This window comes from Puma concolor, chromosome D3 (genome assembly GCF_028749965.1).
Source record: "Puma concolor isolate L17-30 chromosome D3, mPumCon1.1.hap2, whole genome shotgun sequence".
Taxonomy (NCBI): domain Eukaryota; kingdom Metazoa; phylum Chordata; class Mammalia; order Carnivora; family Felidae; genus Puma; species Puma concolor.
Genome location: NC_141678.1, coordinates 8,062,201 through 8,081,997, shown reverse-complemented (window position 1 = coordinate 8,081,997; position 19,797 = coordinate 8,062,201). Strand labels below are relative to the sequence as shown.

The following is a 19,797-nucleotide window of genomic DNA, read 5'->3' as shown; positions in this document are numbered from 1 at the left end:
ATTGTGGTTTCGATTTGCATTTCCCTAATGGCTAATGACATTGAGCATCTTTTCATGTGCTTCTTCGTTAACTTTGAGGCAGGCCTGCCAGATTTCCTTCTTATGAGGGAGAATTATGGCTTTGTACTACCAGTGAGTTTTTATTGAGTTTCTTTGTGCCTAGATCATTAGAAGAATAAATTAATACTCTCTTTTCCAGCGAAGCTCGGCTGCTGCTCCAACGTGGTGAATGAAAGGCTTTCTTTGCATTTTTTCCCAAAGAAGAAACCTCGGGACAGAACTGCGTAAGAAGTTAAATGACATTATCTCAGCAGTGCTTGAAGAAAAAGAAGGACGCTAAAATAGAAGCTAAAAAATAAGTATTCTTGCAGCCTGAGGAAGTGGCGTGCCTTTGTGTTAAATCCCACATGGTGCATATAAGCAAATCTGTTTAAAAGAAATACAACAGTTTTGGTCCTCTTGAGAGGTGAGTGAATTGACATCATCCTGTATTTTTCTTTAAATACGGTGGAGTTCGAGGGGAGAGGAAGTGTGGGAAAACAAACGGAATGTCACCAAGTCGGACTGAAAAAACCGATACTTTATTTTACAACCTCAATTTTCTCTAAATAAAGTCAACTCCAAGGGCTCGTCTGAATTCTCTCATTGTGTTCGGATTTGGTTATTTTGAACGTCGCTCTAAAAGAGCAGCTGGGATTTGAGAACCGTTGGTTCAAGTGTTTTCAATAAAACCTTGCTTTTAAAGCCGCGTCTTTGCGCGGCTTGCCGCTCTGCTCACCAGACCCTCCCGAGACCTAAGGTCATTACCGAGTGTGAGAGGCTTCAACGTCCCGGGAGGAAATCCAGAGGTGCTGCTCTGACTGCTATTAAAAAAAAAAAAAAAAAGCCTTCAAACCTACTTTCAAATTTACCACGCCCCTTCCTGCCTTCTCAGCCCTGGAGACTTCATCACCTAGCCCCAAAGCTAAATCTCCGCTTACACAGGTTCCTCAGGGGACGCTGACTCCTATTTCAACGACCCAGCCAAGAAATCCGCCCCGGCGGGTACCGCCCGCCAACGCCCAGACCCGCCCAGCTCAGCTCCGGGCGGAATGGAGTCTTCCTCCGCCTACCCGGCAGGCCAGAGGCCCCGCCCCGCTCCCGCCACTTCATTGGCTCTGGTGACCGGCCCCCCGAGGACTGGATCCGGATTGGCCGACTCCGCCGCCGCTCGGCGCTCTTCCTGGGGGCGTGAGGCGGGCGCGACTACGCCCCTGACGTCGGGACGCTAGGTCGCCGCGGGAGGCGCCGTAATCGCCGCCCAGAAGGAAGGAGGGCGGCTGTGCGAGGAGCTGCTATGGTGCTTAGTTCCCCGGCAGAGCCGACCGAGACGCGGCGGTCGCGGCCATGAAGGTGAGAGGCCGGTGGGGCCGGGCAGTTCCTCCTCGCCTCTCCTAACTGGCCGGGACGCCTGAAGTGCCTTCCTTTAGCCTCAGAGGTGAACCCCGCCGGCACCTCGGAGAGCTCCGCTGAGGGGCGTCCCGGGCCGGCGTCCGGGCCCTGCCCGGCCCGGAGCGGAGATCCTGGGCTCTGGGACCTCTCCGGCTCCCACAGCGCCTCCCTGCAGCGAGCCTGAGGAGGGGGGAGAGGCCGGGAGGCCCCCGCGCTCAAGCCTGGTGGGCCCGTCTTTGCTCCTGGCCCTGTCCTCTCCCTCGGGGGCCCGAGGCAGACCCCCTAGTTCCCGCCTCAGCCCTCCATGCTTTTGCCCACAGCGTGCCCTCTCCCGTCCCGAGTCCTTGAACTAACCCAGATGTCGGGAACACGACGGGACCGTCGCAGGATGCGAACTGCAGGACGAAGGGAAAAGGAGTTAGTGTGGGGAGTCGTGAGGCTGGGGCCAGGCTAACAGGTTAGAAACGCCTCGGGGCGCCCTTCCGAGGGATTTCAGGCTTATCTTTGGGGCCGTGACCTAGAGCGCTAGCAAACTGGATGTGTCTGCTTCGCCACTAGGTACGCAGCAAGTAATTTGACAGCTTGAGTTCTTCAAGGTGGGTGTGAGAGCGTGGGAACATTAGTGAGTGAGAAGTTTAAGGAAAAGGGGAAGCGGGGAGACTCTGGCCTACTTTTGGGAGCTGATTTTCTCAACTTGATCGCCGAGAGTTCTACAGAGCTCTGTGTACGACAGTCAGTCCAGGTATTGATTCGTTAGCTGAACTCCAACCACGTGGGGTAAGGTGATCCTGTTTCAGACCTAGACGATTTCATTAATCCCAGTGAAGAGGCGTGCTCGTTGTGGGTAAGGAAAATAACCGGGAACTGCTGGCTTCAAACAGAACCTTCACCAAAAAAACCTCAAAGATGGACCGTGGAAGATTGATAGGGAGTGTCAGGCGGCTAGAGAAATTTCAGCAAATATTGTGTGTTGGTACGAGGGAGACTTGCTGAGTTGGAGTAATTGAAAATGCAGTCCACCTTTGAGGAGTTTGCCAATCTAGAGAGAAAAGACCTTCTCAACCACATTACAAAGCAGAGTATGATGGAAGGTGTCAAACCCTAAATGCTCTGGAGCAAGAAAGGATGTTTCTGGCCTCAGGAAATAAGGAAGATTTTTGGAAATAGAGAACTTTTTTTTTTTTTAATGTTTATTTTTGAGAGGGAGAGAGAGAAAGAATGAGCAGGGGAGGGACAGAGAGAGAGGGAGACACAGAATCCGAAGCAGGCTCCAGGCTCCCAGCTGTCAGCACAGAGCCCAACGAGGGGGCTCAAACTCTCTAACCGCGAGATCATGACCTGAGCCGAAGTCAGATGCTTAACCGGCTGAGCCACCCAGGTGCCCAGAAATAGATAACTTTGCGAACAGTGTGTGAAAGTATGAAGATATTGGAAGACCTTTTTTATTCACATTTTTGTTTTAATTTATTTGATTTGAGAGGGAGAGAGAGCATGAGCAGGGAAGGGGCAGCGCGAGGGAGAAAGCGAATCCCAAGCAGACTCCTCACTGCCCAAACCCACAAATCGTGAGATCATGACCTGAGCTGAAATCAGGAGTTGGATGCCCAACCGACTGAGCCACCCAGGTGTCCCTAACACCTTATTTTTAACTTCCTGGTATAGTTATAAAATATTTTAACTTAGAATGCCTATTAAAATACCTAAAACTAGCTATCTTCCCTGAAAATTATCATCTTGCTCTGTTAAGATTCAGAAACAAAATAGGGGTGTGTGTGTGTGTGTAGATATTCTCAAAGAATGTCGGTATCTTGAGGAGTATTAAATTTGTGGCCCATCAGTGAACTAGATGTGGAAGGAAAAGAAGTAAGGACAGGTCCAGTATTGAACTTTTTAATCAAGTTCTTTAAAATCAATTGAAGTGGAAGATACTGCTGAATCGAAATTTTAGAAACAAGGTTTGGTGGTAGGTAAAAATGTAGCAAAGATAGATATTTTTTGAAGCAAAATGGAGACCTAAATAGACACCAGTCTATTTAGACTATCAGAATTTAGGATGTAGAATTTCCTCCTTTGTGGTGTATGGTCTGATTAGTTGCTAATTAAAAAGGCAGAATTTCTGCAAATTTTATTTCAGTTGCAGTTTCCATAAGAAATCTTCCCACATTTTAAGGAGCATGTTCTTCTCATGTGGCTCTAAATAGGTTAAAGATTTTTGATAATTATCTCAACTGTTTCTTCTGCTTTGCTTTGTTTCTTCTGGTAGTCCTAAGTTCTATAGGAAACTGTAAAACTTATTTTACATCACTAGTGGTGAGGTTTGAAATATCTTTTCGTGTTGTTTAACACAAGGACATTGAGTTTTAGCAAACAAAATTGTTGGGAGTTGAAAACAACACATATGGTGAGTGAATTCTCTGACAAAACATTCCTTGGTGGAAGAATTGAATTCCTGCTTGGTCCTAGTTAGCTTCATACAACATCCAAGAAAATTAATATTCTTCAGTCTGAAACCTGGAGGTAACTGTATAATGTATTTAATTGAGAGTTATGGCAAGCAACTCCTAGGAGATGGCATTATTATTGCTCTTTACCTATTTTAATCAAAAGCAAATGATAAAGGGGTGCCTGGCTGGTTTAGTTGGTGGAACATGCAACTCTTAGAGTCGTGAGTTCAATCCCCATGACGGGCATAGAGCTTATTTAGAAAAAATGATTTAGACTATGATCGTTAGTTTTCTGCTATTTTCAAATCCATCAACTTTCTCTCTCATTGGCTGTCATTTAGTCTTCATGGAAACCAGCATGGCTTTTTAAATTCTTCATTCTAGTTTGCCTAGTTACTATTATATTTGGTGGAATCATTAAAAGGGATCACATCCTGATGTGGTTTAGAATAGGATTCAAAATTTGCAGCAAACATTTTTTAATTGAGCATTTTGGAATTATTTTACCTCCGCAGGGATTCTAAAAGCACATTAGATCTCTCTCTCTTTCTCTTTCTCTTTTTCTTTCTCTTTCTCTCTCAATCAAAGATGGTTGAACCTTGAAGCCATTTGAAAACTCTGGCACTCTGCCAGAAAAAAGGCTGGGCTTTTGGTTTTGCAAAGATACAGCATGTTTCCTCTTGCTTTTGTTGACTGAAATGATGATTCAGAGTGGGCTTATATTGTGTGAATCTGAGGAATCTGAGAGAGTGCTTATAAAATTGGTGGTGTCTCATGGAAATAAATGTCAGAGCACTGGAAACTCAGTCCCACTTGCATGCAAATTGTTTAGATTTGTGGATACACTCCCCTCCTCTGTACTCCTACAGAGGGAAGATACTTTCTAACTCATCCTCTAGAAGGAACAATATAAGACAAACACTTTCAGGATTTATGCTATCAGAGAAAGAGGAGAACTTTTATGTAGGTAAGTTTTAGCACAGGAACCAAACGGTACTTTCTGGAACTTTCTCAGATCTGTCTTCCTATGGGGTGGTGGCATTGTGGTCAACTAGACGACAAGCAACTGTTGGTCTGCTGTGCTGGTGACTGGCCTGTTAACAAGACCAATAGGCAACAGAGCTAAAGTCATGCTTTCAAATTGGTGTAAGTAAAGCAAACGTTTAAATTTGTTTGTATTATTTCTTAATTAGTTCCAAATTGGGAGTGAAAAAAGTCATTATTGCCCCCCTTCACCCCCAAATCTTGGTGTACTGGCTTTGGAAAAAACACAAAAACTGGCATTGGATACCAGAATAACATGAGATCTAGGTGTCTGGGCCAGTTCAGAGGAGGCTTTAGAATTTGATTTTTTTTTTTTTACCACAGAGCATGTAAGTTTTTAGTATGATACCTAGTTCTTAGCTAATACAAGCCAGGCAGGCCATGTCCCATGAGTATTCTATTCAGGAGCAATTTTGGCCTAAGGGGGTATGTAGGAAAGGGCTTAGATTATCATGAAAATCATTTATTTTCGCTAGTCATTGAGGAGTAGAAAATAAACTGCAAACACAGTTAAATTCCCTGAGTAAGTTTTGTGCCAGGCATAGGTAGATAGTTGTTTTGTTCAGTTAGTCTCCATTTCTGAACTACATTTATGGTCCAGGGAAGAAATGTTGCCATCTTTACAGATTGTTCCTTCCAACCTCTCGGATTCATGTAGTTCAGCCTGTAGAGTCTTGCTCTTAGCCATGGTCCCAAGTAGGATTTAGAATTGTTAGTCACATAAGCCCAGATCATAGCTGTAGTTTTCAGAAATCCAGACTTTGGCTTCACTCACGGAAGGGTAGCTTTTTGTTTTAATAAGCAAAAGATGAATGGCGTAAATATTAAATATTAAATATTGTTTTAATAAGCAAAAGATGAATGGCATAAAAAAGGTGTAAATATCACACCTTTTTGGAATGGGGGCAGAGTAACAACTCAGTGAATTTAATGCAAATTTAAAAGCCAAAGGGCTGTGCCTTGTATGCTGTCTAGGAATTAGGTTTGCTCAGAAAATCTAGGAGGAAGTGGAATAGTTTGGAAAATATGCTTCAGTCTTACTACCAAAAGGTGAACAGAGAATGAATAAAGGAAAAATAAGGGAATGCAGGCTGCTTAAACTGGTGGAAGATCTTAAAGGATAGGGAAGACTGTGGGAAAGAACATGAGCCTGGGTCTCTAAATCTAAAGCTTTTAAAGGGAAGATGCAAAAAGAGGGAAGCTCTTTGGCTGATATCTTATGAGACACGGGAACTGGGCTCCAGGGACATAGAGGCAGAGTCAAGAGCTCAGAGGATCATTTGGCATGTTCCCCTCCACACCCCCCCCTTCAAGAGCCCACATTCAGTAAACTTGGGAAAGTGCTCTCTGAAATACTTCCCTAATTGCTTTTATAGATTCTGTCACTCAAAAATTGGGACTGTTACCCCAAGTAGTAAAATCTGGACAGATTTGAGAGGGGAAAAATTGGTGCAGGACACTTCAAGCATTATTAGGTGAACGTCAAGGTGACAGTTGTGAGGTAGGAATGCCTGTGCCCTGAGGGGACGTGCAGAAAATATTGAGGAAATTGGGATGTTAAGGGAAAGTGCTGGAAGATGAAACATACTAAAGGGGTCAAGGAAATGGAGTTCAACAAGCCTGGGGGGGATTCACCTTCTGGATGGATTCTTCAACTTGCAGGTGAAGGACAAAAAGAGTTTGAACAAGGGCTGCTTTTGACCCAGAAATCATTTTCTTTCTCCCAGTGTTGGGGATTTTACACAAGAAAATATGGAGAGGAGTACTTTGGGAAATAAAAAGTTGGGGCCAAAAAGCAAAGAGTAAATAAAATGACGGAATAAATTAAAAATGAAAGAAGGCACCAAATTTCAACAAAAGTTCCAGGCCAATATGTGGAAAGGAACTAATATAACAATTAGATAAAATTGTTAAAAACTCAGCCGATCCTTTGTGAAGGGACTAGGGGAGACCATAGAGGGAGAGGAAACAGGGGAGGCATGTCCTACTCCTGCAGGGAAAAATTATCCACAGATTATGAGGAGCATTTGGCTGAGGTCTTGGTCCTGGAACTGGAGAGGTACAGGCTTTGGAAATAACCACAGCCTCTTTTCGTCAGCACTCTGCTGAGAGCGGTTTTCCAGCTGAAACCCTGTAGATAGGAAACAGAAATGGCCTAAACTGAGCAGGTGTTAACCTTGTAACCTTTGCTGTAATTTGAATCAAGTGGGGAACTTAAAAAAAATTCTGGGGGTGGGGGGGCTGGCTGGCTCAGGGGAGCATGTGACTCTTAGTTTCTGGGTTGTGAGTTCAAGCCGTAAGTTGGGGGTAGAAATTACTTAAAAAATAATAATAAATCTTTAAAAAAATTCTGATGCGTCAGGCTATACCCAGACCAGTTAAGAATCTTGGGCTGGGACCCAGGCATCGGTATTTTTTTAAGGTTCCCCTGTTGAGTCCAACCACTGTTTTCAGGGCCATGTCATAGGCCTGTGCAGTTTGCTAGCAGGAGACCAAGGCAGCAGCCCCCTGGAACAGAACTAAAAATCCCCACTCCCAAGAAGTTGGGGAGATCGAATCACTGAAGAGAGATCATCTGCACTTCAGCACTGGGGTGCCAGAAAACGTGGGGTTTAAGGGGGAAATGGAAGTTAATTTTTAAAAATACGCTGGATGGGAAAGAAAGGTCCTTCAAGTAAAATTAGTGCCTGGGATTCCATGATTGCAAATCTCTGAACTTTGAAGAAGGCTGGAGTATTGCAAATGCTATTGTCAGAAGATAATAGTCTAAGTAGGTAGGGTCACCCTGAAGTGTGAGTATTATTGGGAAATTTTGTCTAAGTTCTCTGCTGATGAGGCTGAGACCTAGTTCTTTTTGGTGTTTCTTCTTTCCCTCTCCTATGGTCTTTGGCTGAATTATACTAAATATTAGGTTGTAGCAACATATTTTTGCCTGGGACAACACTTTGGGGGTTGGCTTGAGCTTTTTTATTTTGTAGTGTGATGACCAAAAGAAGATAGGAGTGTTCTTTTCATTCTTTTCCCTTCTGGGGAATGAAGAGGAAATTCCCTCCCCTTTATAGAAATGAGGAGTAGGAGAAAGTTGTTACTCCCAATATTGATATACGTATAGGGATTCTACCTGTTTTCCCAAAATAAATCCTTCTATTCATAAGAGCTGTGAATATTTGCAGCCTAGAATTGTGATGATTCTACTCATTTATATGGTTTGAAAGTGTGTATCCTTCCTTAACTCTTGTAAAACTGCTTTCTGGTAGAAGGAACAAAATGTGACAGTGCTGCTTTTTATTGAGCTCACATCTGAGATTTCGTGCCTGCTAGGTTAGAGTCCTTCTTACCTTTAATACTTTCTCAAAAAGATGCAATTGGATCTTTCTGGGTAGCATGCAAAATGTAATATTACATTGCCTTTAAAGAGGTAATATGAAGAAACCTTCTACACGGTTATTTTCTTATCAGTCGTGGTGGAGCTAGATGTTGTGCAAGGAGGGAGTCATGTCCACAAGGAACTTGCAGTTGTTTGCGGAGGCACATCACCAAGAATCAGAAGGGTTATGGATAAAAGCCAACACAGCTGTTTAACTATTGTAGCTAGGTCAGCAGGAAGCAGAAGCTTACTGAGAACTTTATTTCTTTAAACTCCTGGAATGAAGAAGAGTTTATCCCAGTGGTGCTTTCTGCAATTGAGGTATTTCCTTCCCAAAAATGTTACGTGCAAATTATATTTATCCCCCCAATGGTAAACTTGAAAACAATTATTTTATGTATTTTTAATTTCATTATGATTAACACAGTATTATATTAGTTTCAGGCATACTGCAAATTGAATTTTTAAAAACATTTTCAGTTTTTAGAACTCGTGTGTGTGTGTGTGTGTGTGTGTGTGTGTGTGTGTGTGTGTGTGTGTTCTAAGTAATCTCTGTGCCCAGTGTAGGGCTCAAACTCACAACCCGGAGATCAAGAGTCCTATCCTCTACCAAGTGAGTTAGCCAGGCACCCCAAGAGCTCATTGTTTAAAGCACTGAGGATAAATCTTTTGCTAAAAGAATGCTTCATTTAAAATGTGTTTTTACAGTTTTATTGATATTGACCTGCAATGTTACATTAGGTTCAGGTTTGTAGCACGGTAACTAGATGGACTTGTCACCTCTATACACTGTGCTGTGCTCCCCACAGAAAAGAACACTCACTTTCAGTGAACTTAATAAATCCGGATTTTCATTTTTTTTTTCATTTTTTTTTTAACGTTTATTTATTTTTGAGACAGAGACAGAGCATGAACGGGGGAGGGGCACAGAGAGAGGGAGACACAGAATCGGAAGCAGGCTCCAGGCTCTGAGCCATCAGCCCAGAGCCCGACGCGGGGCTCGAACTCACGGACCGCGAGATCGTGACCTAAGCTGAAGTCAGAGGCTTAACCGACTGAGCCACCCAGGCGCCCCTGGATTTTCATATTTTTATGTTTAAACATACTGTGGCTCTCAAGCCTGAGGTATATATTTGTTTAAAGGTATGAACTATTAATTATAATTTAACCTGACTTTTATTTATTTTTTTATTTTTATTGTTTTTAACATTTATTTATGAGACAGAGAGACAGAGCATGAATGGGGGAGGGTCAGAGAGAGAGGGAGACACAGAATCCGAAACAGGCTCTAGGCTCTTAGCTGTCAGCACAGAGCCCGATGCAGGGCTCGAACTCATGGACCGCGAGATCATGACCTGAGCTGAAGTCGGATGCTTAACTGACTGAGCCACCCAGGCGCCCCATTAACCTGACTTTTAAAGGCATCACTGTTTCTCTAGAATTATAGGGTGTGAAGCCATATAATACTCACGTCAGTGACCCTGCTACTTGAGACTGTTTGAACCCTGTATTGTGGTTTCCTATTGCTTTACCTTCTCCTTTCCCTATATTTAATGTAGCATTACTTGTGGGAAGTAGCAAGAATAGCATGATCCTTCTGTAGCATTCTAAATAGCCTTTTGAGGTTGTTTAGAAAAAACATTTTTAAGAGCTTGTTGGACAAATAACAAATGTTTGATAGAGTTAGATAATAAAATATGGAACTATGTGGCCATTTTAACTAATCAGATCTCATCCACCTGGACTTCCATTACCTATCACATTATCTAGAGTCTAGAATATGCTTAAGAATTAGGACAAGGGGCAAAAAGTTCATTGGTTCCAAACACTACAGCTTTTATACTTTTGTTTGGGAAAGTACCTTGAGCCTCACTGAAAATATATTTTCATATATACTTCTGACATGCTTGGCTATCAGCTTTGTGAGTCTGCAGTAATAAAGGGGGTTGTTGGAGGTGAGTATAATGTTAGCAGTGGTGCCTCTCAGAAAAGGAAGAGACTAGAGAAAAACCCAAAAGGCAATACGTTAATATCAGGACATTCAATGGAGTGACAAATAATCCTTACACCGTGGAAGGTCATGATGGTTATCCAGTCATCAGAAATTGTGTTTAGTATTTTCCGTTTGAAAAGATAGGATCACTGCTTTTATAAAAATATATTTTTAATGTCAAAGCAATGTATTCTTTTTAAAGAGTTTGGAAAGTAGAGAAAAACTGGAGAAAATAAATGTATACAAATTACATTAAAAACCAGAGCTTCAGTTGGCATTTTGATGTTTTTCCCAGTCATTTAAAAAAAATTAAAAAATTTTATATGCCATAGTTTATTAGGCATGGCTGTGAGTGAGAACAGAAGTGTAACGAAATTAAGTAATTTGAATTTATATATTAAAAAAAATGTTTATGTTTGAGAGAAAGAGAGCATGCATGCAAGTGGGGGAGGGACAGAGAGGGGGACAGAGGATCTGAAGTGAGCTCTGCGCTGACAGCAGAGAGCCCAATGTGGGGCTCAAACTCGCAAACTGCAAGGTCATGACCTGAGCCGAAGTTGGACGTTTAGCCGTTCTGCTGTGCTATCTAGTGCAGTGGTCACCAGTTGAAGGTTGCCAGATGGAAGACAGGATGCTCAGTTAAGTTTGAATTTCAGATAAGCAACAAGCAGTTGTTTTGTTGTAAGCATATCCCACGTGTCACACAGCCTGTAGTTCTGTTCAGTCATTCATGTGTGTGCATGCACGTGTATCTGTTTCAGCGTGTGTGGAGTTTGTTTTTTGGTTTTTGTTTTTTTTTTACAAAATTGGGTATATGTTGTATCTTTTCCTTTTGTTTAATGATGTGTCATGATTTTACCCATTGCCAAGTATTCTTTGAAAACACCAAAAAATGATCTCTTTCCAAAGAGCTTAAATTTGTGATGCTTAAAAGAATGATCTTTCAAAACCACAGTGAGATCTTGCCTCCCACTTACTAGAATTGCTATTATCAAAAAGACAAGAAATATGTGTTGGAGAGCATGTGAAGGAAAGGAAACCTTAGTACACTGTTGGCGGGAATGTAAATTAGTGCAGCCACTATGGAAAACAGTATGGAGAGTCCTTGAAAAATTAGAAATACCATAATCCAGCTATTCCACTTCTGGGTATTGATTTGGAGAATATGAAAACACTAATTCAAAAAGATCTGTGCAACCCCTATGTTCACTGCAGCATTATCACAATAACCAACATAGGAAAACAACCTAAGTGTCCATTGGTGAATGATGGATATTATGTGGTTAATGCATACAATGGAATACTACTCAGCTGTAAAAAAGAAGGAAATCTTCCCATTTGTAACAACACAGTTGGACCTTGAGGGAATTATGCTAAGGGAAATAAGTCAGGCAGAGAAAGACAAACACTGTATGATTTTACTTACATGTGGAATTTAAAAAACAAAACAAACGGACACACTCACAGATACACAGAGAACAGACTGCTGGTTACTGGCGGCGGGGGTGGGGGGGGGGAGGGTGGTAAGAGGATGGGCGAAATGGGTGAAGCAGCTCAGTTGTATGGTGATGGATGGTAACCGGACTTGTGATCGCTTTCTAGTGCATCCAGGTATTAAATTGTGTACATCCAAAATTCATTATATACCAATTTTGCCTCAATTAAAAGAATAATCTCGAAGTTACTCAGGGCAAATGAGCCTCTCCAGAATGGCATTCCCGGAAGTTCCTAGAGAGCCCAGGTTCCACTCAGCTTTCAACTGTGGTCTCTACTTGTGTCCCTTTCCAGGCGGGTGCCACGTCTATGTGGGCTTCATGCTGTGGGCTGCTGAATGAAGTCATGGGAACTGGAGCTGTCCGGGGCCAGCAGTCAGGATTTGCAGGAGGCACCGGTCCATTCAGATTTGCACCAAACTCTGATTTTTCCACTTACCCACCAGCACCTACGGAAGGGCCTAATATAGTTTGCAAAGCCTGTGGACTTTCATTTTCAGTCTTTAGAAAGAAGGTGAGTTGGATGAAATGTTATCTATAGAAACATCACAATTCTTGATTGTATGTTATTTTGAATACTAGTGAATCTTTTTGTGAAAAATATGAAAACTTTTTAAGTTTTTACTATTACCTTATGTAAAGCATTCCCACCTTAAAAAAAATTTTTTTTTTTTTATATATTTTGAGAGAGAGCATGAGATGGGGAGGGGCAGAGAAGAGGGAGAGAGAGAATGCCAAGCAGGCTCCATGCTGTCAGTGCAGAGCCTGGTGTGAGGCTCGAACTCACAACCACGAGATTATGATCTGAGCCGAAACCAAGAGTCAGATGCTTGACTGACTGAGCCACCCAGGCACCCTAAAAATATAAAAAATTCTTATTAACCTGAGGGGTGCCTGGGTAACTCAGTTGAGCCTCTGACTCAGTTTCAGCTCAGGTCATGATCCCAGGGTCGTGGGATCAAGCCTCGTGTTGGGCTCTGTGCTGAGGATGGAGCCTGCTTAAGATGCTCCTTCTCTCTCTCTCTCTCTCTCTCTCTCTCTCTCTCTCTCTCTCTGCCTCTCTCCTCTACTCTCAAGAGTGTGCTCTCGCACTCTCTTTAAAAAAAGTGCTCAGGGGCGCCTGGGTGGCTCAGTCGGTTGAGCGTCTGACTTCGGCTCACGTCACGATCGCGCAGTTTGTGATTTCAAGCCCCGCGTCGGGCTCTGTGCTGACAGCTCAGAGCCTGGAGCATGCTTCAGATTCTGTGTCTTCTGGCCCTCCCCTGCTCATGCTCTGTCTCTCTCTGTCTCAAAAATAAATAAAACATTAAAAAAAAATTTTTTTTTTAAGTGCTCAGTTGAATGGACTGTATTACTGCTCAAGTGTCCTGATGAGGTATTGTTCTCACGTTACTCAGGCATCTTCTGAGCTCTGTAAACTTTATTCCTCCTGATGATGCTTATGTTCTGGAGCAAGGGATTTCATTAGTCTGCAGTTTTGTTCAGAGGTGATTTACTGTAACTGACCTTGTGTTCCAAAAAATGTATTCCTATCCACATTCTTCACTCAAGTGAAGAAATAAGTGTAAGGTAACTACTGTGTGGAGGTTCAACATGAAACAGTTGGGCTACAACACTTATTTTCTCTAGGACGGAAAGTCCTTTTTTCTGAGCACCATCATATTGCGAGGCCATCTCAGTCTTTGATCGTCAGTTCAGTCCTCTGAAACACTTCGGGAACAAGGTGTTAGCTGGTGGGAACAGTGCAGCAAGTAGAAAGGGTCACATCTTCACGTCGTCCCTAAGCTTTGCTTGTGCAGTGGCTTTGAGTGTGATTAGGCCTCGGCAGGGTACAGGTGACTAGAATAGTGAGATCCTCTGTTTGCTTGGAACAACCTTGAGAGATCATTTGTCTTTCTCTTTCCCTTTCCCTGTGTTGGGTCCCCTGCCCACCTTGTCTTTAAATGGGGAATTTCACATAGGAAAAGAGCAGGAAGAGTTTGTGGTGGTGCTTTCTGCTCCACGTGGTTCGAGTCAGCTCTGTTCTGCTAATTACATGTTTGCACCAAGGGGTGGAAAGGTTTTAATTCATTAACACAAAAGTATGTGTTTTTCTTAAAGGGCTGTTTTTGAACTTCTGTGAATCCAAACTGCCTGAGCAGGGAGTGTTTCGATTTTCATGGCCTCGGAACACGGAAGTGGCTATGAGAGTAGCCAGGTGCCATGGGAGACTCTAGAAGAACTAAAATTGAATTTTATAGAAGGCGGGAAGAAAACTAGTGCTTTCCCAGGGGCCTGTAGGTGGCTGTCATTGACTGCTTCTTGTCTCTGTTTCTCCAGCATGTGTGCTGTGACTGCAAGAAGGATTTTTGCTCCGTCTGTTCAGTCTTACAAGACAATCTCCGTAGATGTTCCACTTGTCACTTACTACAAGAGACGGCCTTTCAGCGCCCACAGTTAATGCGACTAAAAGTCAAGGATCTCCGGCAGTATCTCATTCTTCGAAACATCCCCATTGACACCTGTCGAGAGAAGGAAGACTTGGTAGATCTCGTTCTCTGCCACCGCGGGCTGGGCTCTGAGGACGACTTGGACACGAGCAGTCTGAATTCCTCACAGTCCCAGACTTCTAGCTTTTTCACACATTCATTTTTTTCAAACTACACAGCCCCTTCTGCTACCGTGTCTTCGTTTCAGGGAGAGCTTATGGGTGGAGACCGGACCTTGGCATCTGGAGCGCTGGCACAGGTACGAGGCTGGGATCCCCCCAAGGGCCTGGCGTGTCTGCTCGGCCGTATGTGGTGGGGTCTTTACGGCTTCATGAGCCCCTGTGGGAGCAGAGATTGCACACACCTCTGACTCCTGTGCACACGGGCTCTCCTGGGGGGCACAGAGCCTCGGTGGCAGGGAGCCCCAGAGTCAGCTGTCTGAAGCTCAGCAGTCTCTTGACTCAGGTTGCTTCAGTTTCCCAAGACGTGAAATGCTGTTAAACTAATGACTGAAAAGTAGTGCATAAATGTTTGTAGGCTCATTTGTCAGGGACCACGTACACGATACAGTAAGTTAACCTAATGCCCCGTTGCCTTGCGACAGTAAAATTGCTCTAATTCTAATTTAGATAATGGGAAAAAGCCATCTGAATTAGTCAAAGGATGTGATTATTTACTAATTTCAGAGAAATGCCATGGTAGAATATTGTCCCAGTGGGGTCCTTGGGCATTCTGCTTGAATAACCTGCAAGGGCTTGTAATTAATATTCAGTTTGTACGTATGAATGACTCCAAAATACTGAATGGATTGTTTTCAACACTTCTCTCCACATTTAATTTTCTTCTCTGAAGAAAGCAGTTAAAAGCAGAGGGAAATCGGGCCTACCTACCTCTAAATAGTCATAAAGTAGAGAAGTCCAAGCTAGGAATTTTATTTTCCAAATGAGAGCTGGCATAATAATGATGCAAACATACGACACCTCTGACTTTTGTGCCATTTTTGGTTATAGGACCCCACTTGGGAGGTGTGGGTCTTTGGGTGCTGTGACATGGTGCGTGTGAACCAGTGAGTGGGGTGGAATGTTTGAAGCTGGGAACTGACCTAGAGTATTGTAGAGCTATGGCCAAAATCAAGTCTGAAGAGAAAGATAGGAAAGATGGCACGTAACCCATGCTGAAGGTCTCTGTGCTCTTCCTGAAGAAGAGTACCTCTGATTGTGGAGGCATTTCTGAAAACTAGAACCAGCAACAGGCATCGGTGAGGAAATCTAAAAACCATTCTTTGGAGTCAAAATGTCTAAGTTTGATGTAGTGGGATTGAAGTCTTTAAAATCAATTGGCCCTGCCGCTTGGGGTGGACCTGGAACTTTAGTTTGTCTCTGTGTCTCAGACCAGCCTTGGCAGGTCCTTTGAGAACAGTGCGGTGCAGTTACATATACTTATGGCTTTGGCATTTCATGACAGGACCTTTCTCAGGGAGTTAATACTCTGGTGAGGTTTTACAAATTCACACACACAAAGGAATATGGGTTTTGAGATAACTTTATGGAAGGTAAGTTGTTTATGAAGTTATGTAGGGCCCAACTCTTTGGAGCCCAAGGTCACTGTGGAGTATGCCAGGTGTTGGGGTCATTCTTGGGGAGGATCTGTGGGAAAGGTTTTCTCCAGTGATAAGTATTGACAAACAGGGTGGATGCCGTTAGGATAATAGGATTCCTAACCTGATGAGATCGATTATGTGTGTAGGTACAAAGTGAAATAGCTTCAGCAAACACAGAAGAAGAAGAAGAAGAAGAAGAAGAAGAAGATGATGATGATGATGATGATGAAGATGACGAAGATGATGAGGATGATGACGATGAAGAAAACTTGGAGGAGCGGGTGAGAGCTCCTGTCAAATTTGGTCTCCTTGACAGGGGAACCTGGCAGGCAGGTAGAGTGCCCATGCGGCCATGTGCCACATTAGCCCAGGATGTTTCTTCTGGTTTGAATGTAGCATCATCTAGAAGACACTTCAAGAACTGACGCGACGTCTGGGAAGAACACCAGGGCCGGGGGTGGGGGGGCAGTGGGACTGCGGGGTGAGGGGCGCATGCAGTCGCCTGGCTGTGGGAGGTCTGTGTTTGCAGGAATGGAGCTCAGGAAGCCCTCTGTGATTGCAGATGCCCGGCCTCTCCAAGAAGCGAGTGAGAGCTTCGCTCTCTGACCTGTCGAGCCTTGACGAGGTGGAAGGGATGAGCGTGCGGCAGCTGAAGGAGATCCTGGCTCGGAATTTTGTCAACTATTCTGGCTGTTGTGAGAAATGGGAGCTGGTAGAGAAAGTAAACCGGTTATACAAAGAGAATGAAGAAAACCAAAAGTCATGTAGGTTTCTTTTTTTCTTTTTTGCCTCTCTGGTAGCCTTCTTTTGGCTTTTAAAAACTGGCTGTTTTTGCCACAGTGAAGGCACGTTTTTGGCGAAAACTACCCTTTTATTGAGCGAATTAGATGTAGGAACCTGTTTGTTGATCTGTTAAGTAGTAAGTTTATTATGTGATGTTGGCTCTGAGATCACTAATGGCAGGTGAGTTAGATAATCGTTTGTCAGTCTCGTTTTCTTCGCCATAATTTGTGAGAAGTCTGATGAAATTTGTTGTCTCTCTAAAAATGCGTGTTTTCTCACTGACCCCTCTGGCAGGCCAATACTTCGGTTAGCTCGGTAGCTTTTAAATCCTAACTGGGAAAAAGAAATTCTCTACAGCCAAGATGTTAAGTAGTTCTTAGCATCAAGCATCAGGTTTCTGTGTAAGTTGTGAAAAGCTGAGGTTAAGAATTCTTCAACTATTGACTGATGAAGCGTGGAGCAGAAATTCTCAGCCAGTAACAGGGCCAAGCCATAGAGCGTTTATAGGCAAGAGAAAAGATTTTAGTGGTGTTTAGACCGACAAATACTATTTCTATCTAAACAGCCCTCCCATCACTAACTTTTCCATCTTGAGTTTTTTGTCTTTAAATCTGCTTATAATACAGCAATTATTGATAAACAGGTTTATGCCCAGAATACTCAGTGTTATGGCATCCCTATTGCTAAGGTGATGCCACAGTGGCAGATACACAGATCTTAATCCTCAGAGCCTTCAGAGGTCCCAGGCCTTGGCTGGGAAATGGAATCCTCGCAGTGAGGGGAGAAGCCCGTTTACTTAGCAAGTGTAAGTGCCAGCTGCGTACGGTGAACAGTGGTCATGCGTAGCCATCCTCACACCTACCCCCCCAGGAGTTTATGGTAGAGGAAGCCGTGACGTGCGCGTTTGCCAAAGTGCCTTTTTCAGTTGATTCACTGCTTACCCTTTCCCTGGCCCAATCTCCAGGTTTGTGGAATACTCATTTTGTTTTGAGCACAGCTGGAATCTTCCCTATTTTGACTGGCTGAAGCCACTTAGGTTGAGACTCACCCCGACAGTCTTACCTAATACCCTTGACAGACCCTGGCTCCTCTGCTTTATGCTCAGAACTTGTAAGAGTTGGAAAGAAAGTTCCATGTAGGAGAGGGGACCAAAGCCTAGACTCTGATTTATTCAGTAGCCCTCTAGTGTCTTCTCCATTGGCTCATCCCATCCATCCTTTGTCCCCAGCCCCTGGTTTACAAGAATCTCCTGATTGTGGCATTGTTATTTCTCTTAAATCCAGAGACTACTGGCCCTTGAAGGTTGAATTCCTCTTCTTTTCTAACTGTATTCGTGATATATTGATCCCCTCTACAAGCTGTAGAAAGGGAAGCCTCAGTGTCCATAGCTCCATCGACAAATCTCAGGCTGAGGTGAACTTTTTAAAATTCATTCAGCACTTTTCTTACCCCAGGTTGGATTTTCTCAGAACCCAACCTGGGCCACACAGCAAGGATGGCTTATCCATTTCAAGTTAGAGAGACTCCAAATGTACCTGGGTGGCCAGGAATACAGTTGGTTTTTGAGATACTTCTAAACTTTCCCCCAAGTACAGGCTGCTTGATGTACTTCATAACTTTTCTATCAGTGTGGAAATAAAGTTCCTACTGAGATGAAGCTCTGGACACTGACTTTTCCCAAGGCCACACAGTTGGGTTGGAAATTCCAGTCGTGCTCTCTGAGGCCCATTAGTAGGACAACATTGGGTCTCCTCATTTTCACTTACAGAAGTAATTTATCCTTATCGCAAACACTTGGAGTTACATACAGATAAAAAACAGAAATCAGTAGGTAACATTTGTTGGGCATTTCATACCTGGCCTTAAGCATTTCTCACTTATTCTCCACAATACGAGGTACAGACATTATTATCACTGCCATTTCCAGCAGAGGGAACTGAGGTGCAGAGAAGTTACAACCCTGGGCTCATTCGACGGCCGCTGCGGTCACCCCAGATGCCTGCTGAGCGCCCGTCGGGCAGCGCGGTGCCTGCAGCCCCAGCTGTCTGTTGCCTTTCAGATGGTGAGCGGCTGCAGCTGCAGGATGAGGAAGATGACAGCCTGTGCCGTATCTGCATGGACGCCGTCATCGACTGTGTCCTGCTCGAGTGTGGGCACATGGTCACCTGCACCAAGTGCGGCAAGCGCATGAGCGAGTGTCCCATCTGCCGGCAGTACGTGGTGCGCGCCGTGCATGTGTTCAAGTCCTGAAGTCCAGGTTCTTCCCGACAGGACGCTCGCCCCACGCTTGATCCCAGACATTTCAATGCACAGAAGGGACTGGAAACTTACTGTTCAGAGGCTGAGACTATTTTTAAAGATTATTTTCACTACTAACTGGGGACAGAAAGATTCGATCCTAAGTTGTGGCAACATTGGTCCATGCCATGCACCTATCAGCCTGTGGACAAGCCGTTTCCCAGGTTTTGCTGGGTTTCATCCCATGTCCATGATCACTAATTGCTGACGAAGTCAGACTGCTTACAGCGTCAGCTACTGCTCCCTTTGGAGAACACTTATCCTGTTCTCTTATTTCTCCTTCATCCTATTTTTAACTTAAACTACTCAGATGTTTGAAACTTCTGTTCTTTGGATGAGATCACTGTCCACAAGTGGCCAACACGGTACACGCTGAGCAGTGTCCTCTCTAATGTTCACTTTATTAGTCATGTATATTTTAAATGCTACTATTTGATGAATGTAAGTTTCCACATTGTTGCTATTTCTGCGTTTAAACGTAATTGGGAACAAAGGACATTCTATAGTCAACTGCCAGGGCCTTAGATTCAACATGTCCATTTCTGTTCAGGTACAGCTTTTTAGAGTAAGGGCTGCCTCTAGCTTCGTTCATTAGAGAAGTGTGTGTGTTAAAATCTTTATTCACGTGTAATCAGTTTACACTGTTTTGTATAGTGAAAGTGTATTTTCAGTGCTACTGCTAGCTAATTTGAACTTTAGGAATAAAATTAGATTTTAAAAAATGCTTTTGCTTACATTGTCCTAGCCAGTTTCTAATTCACTTGGGTACAGCATGAATGGGTGTCTGCGCCTGGTGTAGTACCTTTCTTCACATGGGGACAGGAGCACCTTCAAAGCCTTGCAGTGATCTACCTTTGCTGCTGACTCCCCAGTAAG

At 43.7% G+C, this 19,797-nt stretch overlaps 1 protein-coding gene across 2 annotated transcripts; it reads left to right on the top strand.

The window, feature by feature from the left end:
* The first annotated feature begins 1,239 nt into the window (after positions 1-1,239).
* On the top strand, positions 1,240-19,645 carry RNF34 (ring finger protein 34). 2 transcript variants are annotated; one of them, XM_086681627.1, is made up of 7 exons: positions 1,285-1,392; positions 4,891-5,021; positions 12,068-12,286; positions 14,092-14,499; positions 15,987-16,121; positions 16,403-16,604; positions 18,683-19,645. In XM_086681627.1, exons 3-7 carry the CDS (start codon positions 12,083-12,085, stop codon positions 18,871-18,873), a joined length of 1,140 nt encoding a protein of 379 aa, XP_086537753.1. In that variant the 5' UTR covers positions 1,285-1,392; positions 4,891-5,021; positions 12,068-12,082; the 3' UTR covers positions 18,874-19,645. The 2 variants fall into 2 exon arrangements, with proteins under 2 accessions (XP_025789022.2, XP_086537753.1); XM_025933237.2 differs by lacking the exon at positions 4,891-5,021 and having other exon boundaries at positions 1,240-1,392.
* The last annotated feature ends 152 nt before the right edge of the window (positions 19,646-19,797 follow it).